Source organism: Ruditapes philippinarum, unplaced genomic scaffold, assembly GCF_026571515.1.
Source record: "Ruditapes philippinarum isolate M1 unplaced genomic scaffold, ASM2657151v2 ctg1526_1_1_1_1, whole genome shotgun sequence".
NCBI lineage: Eukaryota > Metazoa > Mollusca > Bivalvia > Venerida > Veneridae > Ruditapes > Ruditapes philippinarum.
The window spans coordinates 108,882-124,937 of record NW_026863253.1 but is presented as its reverse complement, the minus strand read 5'-3'; the positions used below and the strand labels follow the sequence as shown (position 1 = coordinate 124,937).

Sequence of the window (16,056 nt, the reverse complement as noted above, 5' to 3'; positions counted from 1 at the left end):
CAACTGGTTATCTGCCAGTGTAACAGATTTTGAAATATTTGCAATTTGTGTTTCTGGCCACACTGAAATACAAAATTGTTTATTTTTAGGTCCCCTGCCCCCTAAGTAAAAAGTTCAGTATCGTAAGCTTTTCGATGAGATACAAAGATATATTGATGAAATACAAATTATATCATGCGGTCTTATTTCTAGTTCCATACATTGGAAAAGCAAAATTTCGCGCATATTAAAATATCTAAATTTTCTAACAAATTTCTTGATGAGGTATATTCCATATCAACTAAAACAAACAAACAAATACTGTCTGTTAATTTACCTATTTTACCGCCTCTGTCCATGTTCCTATATAACTAGAATGGCGCGTTTTAACATCTCTAAATTTAATTCTTCATCCATAAAACACTCTTAATGTGATCTAGAATATACTGTTGCATTTAGCGCAAACGTCGTTTCTAATGAATGGCGATAACGTCAGTGACATCATAGTAGTCCGACGTCATAGACGTCGATTTAATTTCGTTCTCAAACCGTTTCGTTCTAACATACTAGTTGCTAATTATTCACTGTATTTTTACACAGGACAAATGACTTTGTTCAAAATGTGTTAAAATGATGATAATTATCAATTTCGTAATTTTGACCATTAACTGATAATTTATAATTGATAATTATACTATCATAAGAAAGAAGACGTAAATAGAGGATATTGAATGAGTGGAGGTTCAGTACTGGATATACTGAACGAGTTGAATGCGAGCCTCTGGCGAGCAAAATATTATTATATTCAATGAGTTCAATAAATTCAGTAATGAACCTGTACAAATGAAATATTCTTTTTATCACATACCCAAAATAAGACTGCTAAAAATGCAAAAGAATCCTGTTTTCATTAACGCCCATTTTGTGTAACGCTAACATTAGCGCATCTTTACACTATGTTAGTTTTACGCAAATAACGTCAAGTCAAAATATATGTACGGCCGTGCAATACCGTTTGTACGCAGTCGCAAAATCGGCATGGGTATGTGACAGGTAAAGAATGCAAAATACTTATGTACTTACGGCTACCATTGTGTCATTTTACCATAATTATTAGTCTTTTCGTATACAAAATATCATAAAATCATTAAATACAAAGAGGTGTTAAATCATGCGTTCTTACAACATCAGCTTGGGTGATAAATATTTTCTTAAAAATGTAGTACTTGTTGAGGAATATTTTGTTGTTGCTGTTGTGTTTTTTTCAATGACACAAATTTATTATGTTTGTATTCTATTCTACATACTAGTATATAATTGATCAAATTGTGAAGAGGAATTATTTACATAAAGATATGTGTACTAAAACAGTATTAAACAGTACTATAACGTGTATTAAACAGTAATCGTCCATGTACTTAACGGTAATCATGCATGTACTAAACAGTAATCATTTATGTACTAAACAGTAATCATACATGTACTAAACAGTAATCATGCATTTACTAAAAAGTAATCATGCGTGTACTAAACAGTTATCATGCGTGTACTAAACAGTTATCATGCAGTGTTAAACAGTAATCATTATGTACTAAACAATAGCATACATGTACTGTACAGAAATCAGGCATGTACTTAATAGAAATCATGCATGTACTAAACAACAATCATGTATGTACTAAAAAGTAATCATGCATGTACTAAACAGAAATCATGCATGTATTAAACATCAATCTTGCATATACAATACACCAATCATGTATGTACTAAAGTTTAATCATGCATGTACTGAACAGTAATCATGCATATGCTAAACAGAAATCAAGCCTGCACTAAACAGTAATCATGTATATACAAACAGTAATCATGCATGTTATAAACAAATTGTATCATATTAGTCGACATTAAGTCGAAATTCTACAGGTTTTTTTTTCATTTACCCGACCTCTGTTATAAATCAGTGAACATTTAGTAACAAGCATACATTTTTTAAAAATCAAATAATTAATTTACCTATTTTACCGCCTCTGTCCATGTTCTTGATTATTATAATATCGTCGTCCTCAATTCTGCATTCATTTTACACTTTTTAATATTGATATCGTATAAAAGTTACTGTTGTTTTTCGCGTTGAAGTCGTTTCTAATTAGTGACGCCCACGTTATTGACATCACAAACATCCTACGTCACAGACGCTAGGTTAATTCTGTACTCAAACCGATTCGTTTATTCATCTCATTTCGGGTAAATAGTTCTTAATACTTATATTTTCCTCTTTATCGATCACTACTTAAGTTATTGTACTCCTAACAAGTAACTGGAAGAGTAATTCCAATTCAGATGAGAACAAAAGTTTCATGTTTATGTATTGAAGAGTTTACCTGTTAGGAGATAATTATTGAAACAAGACCGGAAATAATTTAAAGCATTAGCAGAATTTCAGTCACATAATTTTGAAAAGAGTCATCCCTTTGTCTTTGTAGAAATGTTCATATCACCGATTGAAACTTGAACATGGTTGTGAACTTTGCGGCACGACTGCTCTTTTGTAGTTTTGGTTAACTCGATATAAATATATTTTTGCCGAATTGTTGTTTTACTGTGTTAGTTACCCTCATCGACTCGGAATCACATGCCTTTGTGGGTTCGAATCTCTTCTTGAATAAGTCGGATGGTGACTATTAAAAAACAGTTACATTTGTATTATTTAATCAAACTTACAAAATAATAAGCAGCTGCCTAATGGGTTATGTAACTACCTTCTAGCGTAGGGATCGTGGGTGTGAGCCTAATTGGTGTAACGGTTATGTTTCCTTAAATATTACGTATGAGTAGTAAGAATCCACAATTAAGGAAACCATTTTCCTTCAGAATTGAGCTTAGTACAAAATGAGTGAAATTATAATAATCATAATTTATTGAAATTAAATTTACAAAAAAGAAACAACAACAACAACAAAACAACACAACAATATATAATAAAATGGTGTAATCCGCTTTGCATAATTTGAAAAGTCGATATTCACAGTTGAACCGTCTTGAACTATCCGGTCGATTGGTTATAACAAACGATTTAAATATAAAATGTCTTTGTTTTCAGCCTTTTGTTTTAAACCACAATCTATGACACTCTTTTCAATTCACTTTTATAAATACTTTAACAATGCATATCCGATATTTAATTTCAATAAGTTAACCTATTTTTTACATACATATATTATACTTATAATACATGTATAAAGTTGTCTTATATGGATGTTTTTGTGAGTTTGTGCTGTTTTAACAAGATTCTGTTGTAAAGGATTTTTGAACCTGATTATGGGGGTAAGATATTCATCATACATTCAAATAATGCATAAAATGATTTCTCAAAAGGTCAAACTAAGTAAATATAATATAGTAATATATTGTGAAATTATACATGCTTATTATGACACGTTGCACGTATTAATGAAAATATGACAAGTATTTCATATTTTCTAAATATTTATCGACGAAAAGGTGACGTCAAATTGATGTATTATTTAAAGCATAGCAAATGAACTATTGTAAGATCAGTACTTATGCAAGATAGATAACATGGATATCAATCACAATATCATTAAATGTTAGAGGTGTAGAGGCACAGGACTTTAATTAAGCAGACTGTACAAGTATTATTTTTACTTTAATAGCGCATAATCAGATTTAAATTGCATTATGGTCATAGAACCGAAAATTTGAACTACATTTCTTTATATTGAAAAAAGAAAACTTGATAGAAGCAAGCAAAATTCAAAAATATTATTTTTAATCTAGAGGCAAGTTCCTGAAAATCGATATAAAACAATTTAGACCCTTGCATGTTATTTTTACATTTTAAAGATTACATTTGGGAAAAAGAAACCAGTTTTTCGGACTGTTATTTTGACTCCGCCCACTCTAGGAACAGATGAAGAAATCGTTACCCACAAACCTTCTAAACAGACCATACTTCCGGGGTCCGTTATTCGTGACAAAAATGGTAAAGAATAAAAAATTAAATAAATTAATTTTCAATTCATCAATGAAAAGATTAAAGAACTAGCAAAATATATTTTTTAACCCTTAGAGACAATTATTTTTGCCCAACATTTCGATAGAAATTAAATAAGGCCACCAAATGAAGAGGTAGAATAGCTAAACGATCAAATATAATAACATGAATTATAGAAGTATTGATTTTAAAAGCAAAAGAAATTTGAATTATAAAATTCATTTATATCAAAAATACCTTTTGTGCCGATCAAGTCATAAAGTACTCTATCGACTTTACAAAAAAAAATGTTACGATTTGGGAAATTTTGCACGAAGATGGCAATTTAATGTTTAATTTGATATTAAATATGAACCAGTTTATTTTACATTTAACACATTTGCCCACAGTACTAAAATATAATAAAAAATACTAGATAGCACTTTCAAAGTTAAAGTTTTCAAAGTTTGTATGATATAAAAGTTCATTTTATATTTTCTTAGAAATGAAACCAGTGCAAATTGTTATTTTTATAGTTCCTCTGTATATCCGGAAGTTACAAACGTGGGCCTGGGAAAATGCTGAACACCATCATACCAAGAAATTCAGTTTACCTAAATCGGGTACGCTTGTAGTGCGCAGAGGTCAACCATTCAAAATAACCTTGACCTTTAACCGTCCATATAATTCTTTGAATGACGAACTCAAATTTTACTTCGAAACAGGTAAGTCGAAGACATGTTTGTATCGGAATAGAATAATGAATGTTTCGATAAAGATCATATATTTCTTGTAAAGACTTCTTTCGAATAAACTCCCTCCCTTTTGATTTGTGGGTACACATGCTTACAAAAAAGTTTGATATTCATCAATCTTAGGGACCACTCCTATGCAATTATTCTTAGTTCATACTTTTCCTATTCATAAGGATGTAGATAATTTCTTGAAAATAAAGTTATGATATTTTGAAAAGGCACGAATCTTGAGTTGTTTTAGGAATCATAAATAATACCATTAAAGCAACATTTTTCAAGTTTTTCATCTCCATAAATATTGCATCCTAGGTGGCGTATTTTTAAAGCTTGAATAATGGGAAATAAATTGTGTTGTTGTTGTTGTTGTTGTTTTTTTGTTGTTTTAAATTCATCTTTTTTAGGAGACAAACCGTTACCCGGAAATGACACAATGGTTTGTTTGTCGTCATACACTTCCCAGGGTTCCAGTGGATGGAAATCTGACTTTCTACCAGTTATTGGTACTAAAAATAGGGTAAAGTATATCACAGTTATATTGTAAATACTGAAGTGTATTTAAAAAAAATTGAGCCTTATGCTTATATGTGTGCATGAGTAAGAATATCAACAACCTCAGTTACATACATGACTACAAACTAGTTCTATAGATAGTATAAGACAATCTTTCATAATCAGAATCATTTATAATCCAGTTCCCTATTCTTGTGAAATAGCGTATAGGCATTGTTTTTAATATTATAAGGTCCCTGTTTCGCTCCGTGGAAACAACAAAATGTTAAATCTTTGATGCATTCCACATAGTGATTTGTTTGAATGAGAGCCCTCGACACTTCCGTTGTAGAGCCGTCGGCTGAAGAAGGAATAAACACAGTTTCTAAAAGTATCCGGGTTTGTTTTTAAAGATGTGCTTTTATTTCAAAATTTGGAGGATGCAACGTAGAACATTTTCCCTATCACTCTTGGATGCAATTTCGATACGAAATACCCCAGTCTGTTCCAACTATTAACTTAAACTCCAAACTTAACTCATATGATTGTTGCATATTTTACTACCCTGTTTTATGTTGTTTGTGCGACTTATTTTTGTTCGTAACGCTGTTGTTTTTAAGAGAGGAATTACTGTAAATAATTTCTTAATATGTTTTCTTCATGAAATAAATGTCTGTTTTATGAAATTTTATTCAGTTTCTAAAACAAATGTATTTGACAGTACCTGCTATACATGTTAAAACATTCACAATGGATAAATAAAAGACATTGTATGTTTAACAAATACAATTTTATTTTCAGGATTGTATTGTAGCAAACTTATGGGTGTTCACACCAGCAGATTGTATCGTATCCGACTGGAAGTTTTCATTACAGAGTATACTACGGTCCGAGACAGAGACTGCTACCGTCACTTACGAGCATCCAGACAGAATTTACGTCCTCTTTAACCCTTGGTGCAAAAGTATGTTTCATATATAATAATAATTTACTATTTTCTTTTTGTTATGTTTATCAATAGACCCTTGGTGCAAAAGTATGTTTCATATATAAAAATAATTTAGTATTTTCCTTTGTTATGTTTATCAATGGGTGACAGATAATCTATTCGCATTAACCTAACTTCGATACAGTTTTTTTGTTAGTTTTTTTTTTTTTTTTTTGTTTATTGATCTGAAGCTCGAGAATGTCATTTTATGAATTTCAAGGCACATAATGCATCAGAAATCAATATTGCTTTAATTCAAATTTCAAATGTCAAATATGTGTTTAATAATTCTTCAATAATGTATATAATTAGAGCATTTAACATTTGGAACAAAATCAAAACATGTAAATTGAATTGGTACCATTTCTTTACTTTTATATAGATGATACAGCGTATTTCCCTCCAGAGCCCCTACTGGACGAGTATATTTTGAACTCTGCAGGCATCATGTTTACAGGATGCCGGAAACGTATGAATGTTAAACCATGGGTGTTCGGTCAGGTAATATATTCTCTAAGTTAAAATTGATTGATTGATTGATTGATTGATTGACTGACTGACTGATTGATTGATTGATTGATTGATTGATTGATTGATTGATTGATTGATTGATTCTTTTATTTCCTCCAGGTTCCAATATAGAACTTTTAAAAATGTGAATAATAACAAATTTCAGAAGAATTATTGTTGATATATTTAAAAGTTTAGATATCATTTTGTTTAGAAAATTAAAGAAAGACTTTGTTTAACATTAGAAATATAACGGCATAGCCATTTTAGAAGCATTGCTTATAACTCCTGTTACTGCAATTTATGGACACTTTTAGTGGATTCTGAAAAACTTTTGTGTTCCTTTCCAGTTCAAGAGTAGCATTTCTAAGACAATACACACACGTATTTTAATATTTTAATTGATGAACTTTACATGTACATTACTGATTATCATTCAATTTCAATTTTAGCACTTTTTTGTTGTATTTACATTGTATATGCCCTTTAGTTTGAAAGAATCCGTCTCTTTAAATTCATTTAGGAAACGGCATATTCAATAAGTTTTTCGTCTATTTCAGTTTGAAAGTGGCATTTTAGAAGCTTGTTTATATATAATAAAACGTGGGTTCAATTTTCGCACAACTCAAGCTATGGGTGACCCGGTCGCTGTTACAAGAAACATATCTACGATAGTAAGTGGCTTTCTTGAAAGAGGTCATTTGAGTGTTTTTAACCAAAACCTGCTAGAACCGGAAGTGATTAACCTTTACCATCAGTATAGAACGAGAAGAAGGCTTGCAACTTATTTGTAGGGGCCTACAAGTCTCGAACCTGTTTCCTGTTATAACCTTTGGTGGCAAATGAGAAAACATGGGCGTGACCCCATAAGGGTTCACAATCACGATCCTTGGATTGAGATGCGAATACCACTACCTAAATTATTAATGATATTTAATTTAGTTGTCTGTTAATCAAACCAATTTTCATCATATTGAAATGAAAAGAACACAGTTTCATTTGTATTAAATTTATTTAAATTGTTGAAATTTTAAGCTTGCAATGCGCATGCGTCAATATGTTTGTAAAATGAAAATATATTTTGTTACAGCTGAATGATAATGAAAACAATTGTGGTGTTCTGAGAGGGAAATGGTCAACGAATGATTTCACAGATGGACGCCCTCCAACCACGTGGAGCGGAAGTGTCGCCATTTTGAAACAATATCTGGAAAATGTTCTTGCATGCAAGGGAGATAATGCGGAACCAGTTAAATATGGACAATGTTTTGTCTATGCTGGACTTGTTACAACGAGTATGTTTGTTTATTTGAACTAATTGTATTCCTTTAATTTAAAATATTTAAGATGTACTACCTTTGGCGTTATTTAATTAAAAGGCAATTCTTCGTTTGAATTTTCTAAAGAATGGTTGCAAAATCGGCAACAACTTACTGTTTTTGGTCTACAATGTGCACATTTGCCAAAAGTATTTCAGATATTGATGGAGACAATAGAAATGTATCAATTTGATAGGTTTAAATAAGCATTTTTTAAAGATATATTAATAAGTTTTAAGAATCGTTTTTAGAGTCATTGACACATGAATGGTCAGGTCGCAACTTAAACGTTTAAGCTGGGACTTAAAATTCCGTCCCAGGCTTAAGGATGAATCCATAGCACATAAACTGGCCTTGGTAGAACAACCGGTTTTCAATATGCTAGAAGGCTAGTAAAAAGGAGTTTCTTTTTATTGGGATTCGAACCCACAACAGTGCTAGTGCAAGCGGTTTAACGTAATTTATGTTTTATATACATTGTATTTGGTAATGTATGGTACCATTTAGTTTGTAGGGCAATCGGTATTCCATGTAGATGTGTGACCAGTTATAACTCTGGACGCGGGACGGACGGACGACTGGCTATAGATTTCTACTATGAATTAAAGGAAGACGGATCTATAGAAGAAATGCGTGACGACGATGACGATAGTGACGATCTTGTATGGTGAGAACAAGATAATTGTGTAATACCAGCAATATATTTATATCACATAACAAGTATTCCTGAAGCTAACCATAATGAAATTTGGTGTGGTGTTGGTGGTTTTCACTCCGGATCACGGCAGGTAGCCGCATTGAACTGACCAGAGCACAGTTCAGCCACCGTATCGTTCCTCGGCAGGCTGTCAAACAGTTTACCAGTACAAGATGCCTCTACTTACGCAAGGAAGTGAAACTTCTATTCATGCCAGAGCAGAGGTACAGTGCGAATGACCGTAGAAAAGATTTCATGACCAGTCACAATGAAAGTGACATGCACCGTCCGGGAATCGAACCCAGGTCGCCCAATTCACAGTCCAATGCTATACCTATTGAGCTCACCGGGTGGCCAGTAAAAAGTTTTTATATAGGTCCACATTTCACTATCAACAGATTCATAAAACTAAAAGGTAAATATTTTATTTTCCCTTGATCTAGGAATTTTCACGTATGGAATGACGTATGGATGCGGCGACCGGATGTTGTTAAACCGTGTAATGAACAGGACTGGCAGGCATTAGATGCCACACCACAAACTTCTAGCACAAATGGTTAACTTTACTTTTCTACAAAATACTTGTAAATGTTCTTTGCTATTCTTGTAAACTAACTAATAAGAAAACAAACACAGCAACCGTATCTTATCAAATATTAAACAAGTATTTCGGGCACTTGCAAGTATTTGCAAATATTATACACGGCATCAAAGAAATAAAGTTTACATGTTTATTGTATTTTGTTTTGATTTAAGAAAACTGAATACATTATGAAATATATACATTTTGTCACTTATATGGTACATTTTATGAAATATTTGGGTACATTTTATGAAATATTTGACGGTTAATTCGGCAAAAGGGATTTTATTAAGAAGGTAAGAAGCAATTTATTGGTAATTACAGGTGTTCATAGTTGTGGTCCAGCACCACTTATTGCCGTTAAGAACGGATTACTTGACGTCAAATATGACGTACGTAACGTGTTTGCCGAGATTAACGCTAACGTTGTACACTGGCTGAAAGTGGACATGGGCAACTGGACAGTATTCAATGTAGAGGAGTCCAGGTAAATACAAAAATTGCTAGTTTGTCATTGATCTGAAAATATTATTGGATTTATTACTAGTAGTATCGATAAAAGCCCGAAAACCGTCCGAGTAAGTTTACACATACTGCGTTTTGAGCTTGTTTACTTAAGTTTATTTCAACCACTCTCAAGTCCCTTCCTAGGACAGGTATCATGAGAGGAAACTTGGTTGTGGACCAAGTAGGGCTCGAGCCTATAAACCCTGGGATGTGAGGCTGTCACATTAACCACTAGGTCACCGTTTTGAGAGTTTAAGAAAAACACCACAATTGTTATTTGTCTATCTTCATCACCTGTTGACAACGTTGCTTGACCTAATTCAGTATTTTCATCCTTAAATTTGAGTTTACCATCATATTCAACAACAGATCGTACATCCGTACAGTATATGCTCTGTTCAATAAGATGGAATACTCTTGTCGTATTTTGAACATTTTGCATTTCTCGTCACACCACATTAAACTGTGCATGGCCTAAATATGGCACCATAGTTAAAATTCATATAATAATATGGTATTATAAAGATTGAACACGCTGTTTTGATACTACTGCTGTTGTAACTAACTACCTTATGATATACCATAACATTATCATACCATGTGATGTGAACGTCACCATTTCAGGATAGGTCAATCAATTAGTTCTAAGACCCCGGATGGACGACCAGCAGTGTTATCATACAAGTACAATCTTGCTGAGATGAGTAGAATACAACAAGATATCACCAGTGATTATAAATACAAGAAAGGTAAACCAACTGATAATAAATACAAAAAAGGTAAACCAAGTGATTATAAATACAAGAAAGGTAAACCAACTGATAATAAATACAAGAAAGGTAAACCAAGTGATTATAAATACAAGAAAGGTAAACAAGTGATTATAAATACAAGAAAGGTAAACCAACTGATAATAAATACAAGAAAGGGAAACCAAGTGATTATAAATACAAGAAAGGTAAACCAAGTGATTATAATAATAATAATAATAATAATAATAATAATAATAATAATAAAGACTTTATTTAACGAGAGAACTCATTTGAACAAACAAATCAATCTTCCATGAGGCCCTCAACAAGGAACAATATAAATTTAACATAATCAAACTATTAAAATACATAAATGTAAAACATACAGGAGATTATCAATTTGTATACATCAATGCGTGATAAAACCTCAAGTATAAGGTTTTAAAATGGTTAACAGATGTAGCAGACTTAATATAATCAGGAAGGCCGTTCCAAATACAAGATCCAGAATAAACAAAAGACTTACGAAATTGTTCAGTATTTGGTCTAGGGGTATAAAGTTGAAAATCAGATGATGAACGCAAAATGCGAGTATGAACATCTGACGATAAAATGAAATTATTCAATAAATAGGAAGGCGCCTGATTATTCATTATTTTAAACATCATAATAGCTTTTTGAAAAACAACCCTCTGTGAAAAGGTCATCCAGCGGAGTTCAGAAAAAAGTTCAGCAGATGGAGTGTCATAATCTTTGTCTAGAATTAGTCTTGCAGCTCTCTTTTGGAACTTAATGAGTTTATCTTCTAGAAAAGACGTACAGTTACCGTAAATTATGCAACAATAATCAAGATGTGGTAAAATATATGCATTGTAAAACATTTTACGTACAGGTATAGATATAAATAATTTTATACGTGATAACAATGAGTTACACTTTTTAAGAACATTATCAATATGGCTTTGCCAAGACAAGGTGTTATTAATTGTAATACCCAATAATTTTTCTTCAGAGCTACAAAAAATTTGCTCTGTTTTATATAAAATACAAGGATTACTTTCATGAATATAATTTTGCTTGTGTTTTGAGGAAATATACATGACCTTAGTTTTGTTAACATTGATAGACATGCGATTCAAATCACACCATTTGTTGGCATTTAAAAGATCATGAGTAAGAGATTCAACTACTCTGTTTAGGGATACATCAGAGGTTGAAAGGGTGGTGTCATCAGCAAAAATATCAGTTTCTGTTTTTTCCATGGACAAAGGCAGGTCATTGATATAGATTAACAACAGTATAGGACCTAGCACTGAGCCCTGAGGAACTCCAGTAGTTACTGAACTTGACTCTGAATATAAACCGGATATGTAAGTTTGTTGGATTCTGCAATCTAAATAGGAGGATAACCAAGCAACTGATTAAGGGTCTAGGTTTAACATTCTAAGCTTTTCAATAATAATGCAGTGATCAACATAGTCAAAAGCTATAGAGAAATCAAGAAAAATGAACCAACTATTTCATTTTTGTCAATAGCTGTAATCCAATCATCAATAATTCTTATCAGTGCAGTTTAACATGAATGATTTGACCTGAATCCAGACTGACGTTGGTAAAGAAGTTGATTATTCTCAAGGTATTGCTTTAAATGTGAACTGACATGACGTTCAAGAATAAGTGATATCAAGGGAAGTATGGAGGCCTATAGTTTCTTTTATCACTTTTAGAACCCTTTTTATGTACAGGAATGACTTTTGCATTTTTGAATGATTTAGGAAATGTATTGTTTAATATACTGTTATTGAATATAGTGGTATGTATGGGAGCAATAATGTGGGCCGATAACTTTAGAAACCTTGCACTGAGACCATCTGACCCACATGACTTTGTAATATCAATCGATTTTAATTGGTTAAACACATAAGAGAGCTCTATTTTAGGTATTTTGAAAGGGGGTATATGCTGAAGTTTAGATGCATTTAGTTCAACAAGCTCAGGATTTTCATAACCAGTCTGATTAATGGCATGATGGGATTGGTGGAGATTCGCAAATTGTCTGTTGAATAAATTTGCAGTGATTAAAGGGTCAGAAACCGGGTTGCCATCATCATCATCAATAAAATGTGTTTGGACCTTGAATTTGTAACAAGATAATTCCTTTAGACCAGTCCATAATTTCTTTGGGTTGTATTTGTTTTGATTGATGGTATCATTATAATATTGTCGCTTAGAATCATATATGAGAGACTTAACGTGTTGTTTCCAATATGTTGTAATTATATGTGTCATTAACCTTATGAAACTGGTGTTTTGTTTTAATAGCATCGAGGATGTTTTTATTAATCCAGTTTGGTTGGGTGACCTTCTTTACTCGTTTTTTTCTAGTTGGTGCATGTTTTTCAAGGACAGACAAAAATTTATCAGTGAACATATCTATAGAGTTATCTTGATTTTCTACAGATGCTACTTCTGACCAGGGTTGCTCTGACAATTCGGTTAAAAATCGATTTTCATCAAAGTGTTTAAGAGACCGGAAGGTTATTGTTTTATGCATGGGACCTTTAACACTGATATTTGAAAGTTTGCGTGTAAGACAAATGGGAAAATGGTCACTAATATTATAAATACAAGAAAGGTAAACCAACTGATTATAAATACAAGAAGCAGATTTTTCAATTTTAAGTGCTTTACTTGATATTTGTAACGTTTTCAAATTTTATGTTTTAGTGCCATTAGAGTTCCTTTAAAACGGGACCTATTTTTTCTTTCTTCTTTTCACCAGGAACAAAGATGGAAAGAGAAGTGGTTCAAAGACCAGTTAGAAAAGCAAGACCTATGCATAAATGTAAAGCAAAGGTATAACGGATTTATTTTATACTAATCACTATTGAATTCTTTATTCAGTATTGGATCTTTACTGAACGGGAATGTAGGGTATTTAACTTTTCACTGTCCCTCAATATCCTTTACGGGTGGAGGAAAACCTCAGGTGCAATTCCATTCATTATTTCAGTCACTGATGGGTACCTGAATAGCTATCTCACATGAAAGAATCCAAAATCCCTCATGGGATTCGAACCCACGACGATGAGGGAATAGTTATTTGAAATACTATCCCTTTCAAGAATAGACTTTCTGGCAATATTATTTGACATAATCGCCCATAGTTTTACGGTGCTGAATAATAATAAATATATTTATTTTATGTGTTTTTTATAAAGTTTTATGGAAGTAAATGAATGCACTTTTAATCTTACAGGATATACAATTTCGTCTGGACGATAAAGAATTTGAGTATATCGGTGACGACTTCAACGTAAAGGCAACTATAACAAGTTACGCTATGGACGAACGTACGGTCCAAGTCATGTTACTGTGTGAGAGCGTTCACTATAATGGCAGACGACATCAATGTATAAAACAAAAACAATGGACGCTAACTATTCCACCGGGAGAGAGTATGTTTTTGTTTTTTGCTTTTTTAACTCTTAGTGTGCTGGAACTGGAAGTGGTTAGTCTTTTCCACCAGCATAGAGCCGACCAGCCTGATTATGGAATATGCACAGACTCTGTACCGTTAATTGTTATTTATTTGTATTTAGATATTTAGATTCCTTAAACTTGGAATGGACTAATTCCACATTCAAAGCAGATAAAAACGATGAAACGGATTCAACAGGAAAAAACGGCCTTCAGCTTTTGAAAGGTTCAATATGTTATTTAATAAAATTGTTTCATTAAATTTTCAATTGAAAAGAATGAAGGTGTCAAATGAATTTTTTCGTCGATAAAATACGTAAACAATAAGGAAACCCCTCGATGCCTCCAATCTACCGGTCCGCTCTCCAACAGTAACCAGAGAAGGTCAGGTAAGTCCCTTGTCAGATTGTCTGACCTAATGTTATGGTTAAAAAATGTACCTTAAATTACAGGTGAGCAGTTACAACTAGGTATATATGAAAGCGATTATCTAGGTAAACTAGCAGAACATACTTGTATGAGACAAGTGGGATACCTCAGGGTGGAGGAAACAGACCAGATAGAAGCATGTGTGGACGATTTTCTTCTACAAAAACCTCATTTAGAAATGTCAGTAAGTATCGTGCGACTTTTCTTTTATTTATAGAATTTGCTTGACGTCATATTGTGATGATATGTCTATGATGAGCATAGTATATCTTTAAAGACAGTGTTCTTTTCCAGTGCATTACTTCTTGATAAACTGTAACACTGCCTTGCCTAATGTCATTATGTTCGATTTTGAATTGCGCTGGTGGAATAATTATTTCTGTGTTTCATTAAATGCAATGTTATTTTTTTCAACTTAGGTAGAAGAAACGGTCTATAAGAGATCAAACTTTCCTCTGAAGTTATTCTTTAAAAATCCACTTCACAAGACGTTGAAAAACTGTACAGTCAGTGTGGAGGGTGTTGGTCTCGAGTCCATGATGTTCATCAAAAAATTTGAGTTCGTGATCCTCTGTTATTATAAAGTGTTCAATATTTTAATTATTTAATATCTTAGAAAGATTTTAAGCTTAAAGTTAATATACTTTAATGACGATTTATAACGAGGATAGTGCAGATGTATGACAACTCCTACATTTGTATAAAGTTCTAAGTACTCTGACAAGCAAATTGGAGTATCAAGGTATCAACTTATTTAAATTTACAGTGTAAAATAAAATAAACGTATTCTTTTAAAAAATACTAGATCACTGATCTACCATTTTCAGTTATGTGTTGAACTATTCTTTTCAGTAATGTTCCAGCACAATGCGAATGGACGGGAATTGTAAATTTGATGCCAGTAAAGAGTAAAAACTTGGACATATCTGCTACGTTTCACTGTAGGGAAATGTTTGATATTATTGGTGCATTAGTAATCAAGGTTGAACCCGAACGCAAGGAAGAAATTGACGTTCTTAACGGAAGTATTCCAAGTGAGGCAACCGGAAGTGTAACAATTCCTAATATGTCAACGACAACTTCAAGAGTATCATTTTCGACTTGAAAAAAACATACAAAGATAAAGAAATAAAATTCATAAATAACTGTATAACGTATACATGTACGCCAGCCCTATGGCATGCATATCAACCAGGTTTCGCGATCTACAAAACTATAGAGGTCGAACCTTATTTCCTTTGCAATTAGTATTCACAAAATAAACACAAACTCTTTATGACGGAAGGGTGACGGAAAGTTGCGAGTTGCGAAAAACTTACTCAAGTTGACAATAACTTTCAAAGATTAAAATATCACAAATGCAACATTTCAGTCCGTTCCGTCAAACTTCAGATAAGGGTTTTTTTCCGAGATGATTATCTATCACCGACAGGGTGTTCAGAGTGAAATTTTTAAAGGAAACGTGTATACTTTTTATGTTTATATCATTATTGCAATGAAATACATGATTATTTGTTTTGAATGAATGACTGTCAAGAGAGATTTATTTTTTTTATTGCCTATTTAAAAGCTGT

At 32.4% G+C, this 16,056-nt stretch overlaps 1 protein-coding gene across 1 annotated transcript; it reads left to right on the top strand.

Annotated features, from left to right (window-relative positions):
- Window positions 1–3,297: 3,297 nt before the first annotated feature.
- Window positions 3,298–16,025, top strand: LOC132721621 (hemocyte protein-glutamine gamma-glutamyltransferase-like). Its single transcript, XM_060705942.1, has 17 exons — window positions 3,298–3,303; window positions 3,844–3,982; window positions 4,510–4,698; window positions 5,130–5,242; window positions 6,019–6,181; window positions 6,588–6,706; window positions 7,276–7,389; window positions 7,806–8,010; window positions 8,542–8,701; window positions 9,175–9,287; window positions 9,639–9,801; window positions 10,446–10,570; window positions 13,356–13,429; window positions 13,833–14,031; window positions 14,506–14,666; window positions 14,902–15,041; window positions 15,335–16,025. The coding sequence occupies exons 1-17, from the start codon at window positions 3,298–3,300 to the stop codon at window positions 15,585–15,587; spliced, it is 2,436 nt and encodes an 811-aa protein (XP_060561925.1). The 3' UTR covers window positions 15,588–16,025.
- Window positions 16,026–16,056: the final 31 nt, after the last annotated feature.

What these genes read in the sequence shown, in the direction of transcription:
- LOC132721621 (XM_060705942.1), top strand. An exon ending in CGTTATTCGTGACAAAAATG is followed by an intron (nt 3,983 to 4,509) that starts GTAAAGAATAAA and finishes TTATTTTTATAG; the next exon opens with TTCCTCTGTATATCCGGAAG. An exon ending in TGCATAAATGTAAAGCAAAG is followed by an intron (nt 13,430 to 13,832) that starts GTATAACGGATT and finishes TTAATCTTACAG; the next exon opens with GATATACAATTTCGTCTGGA.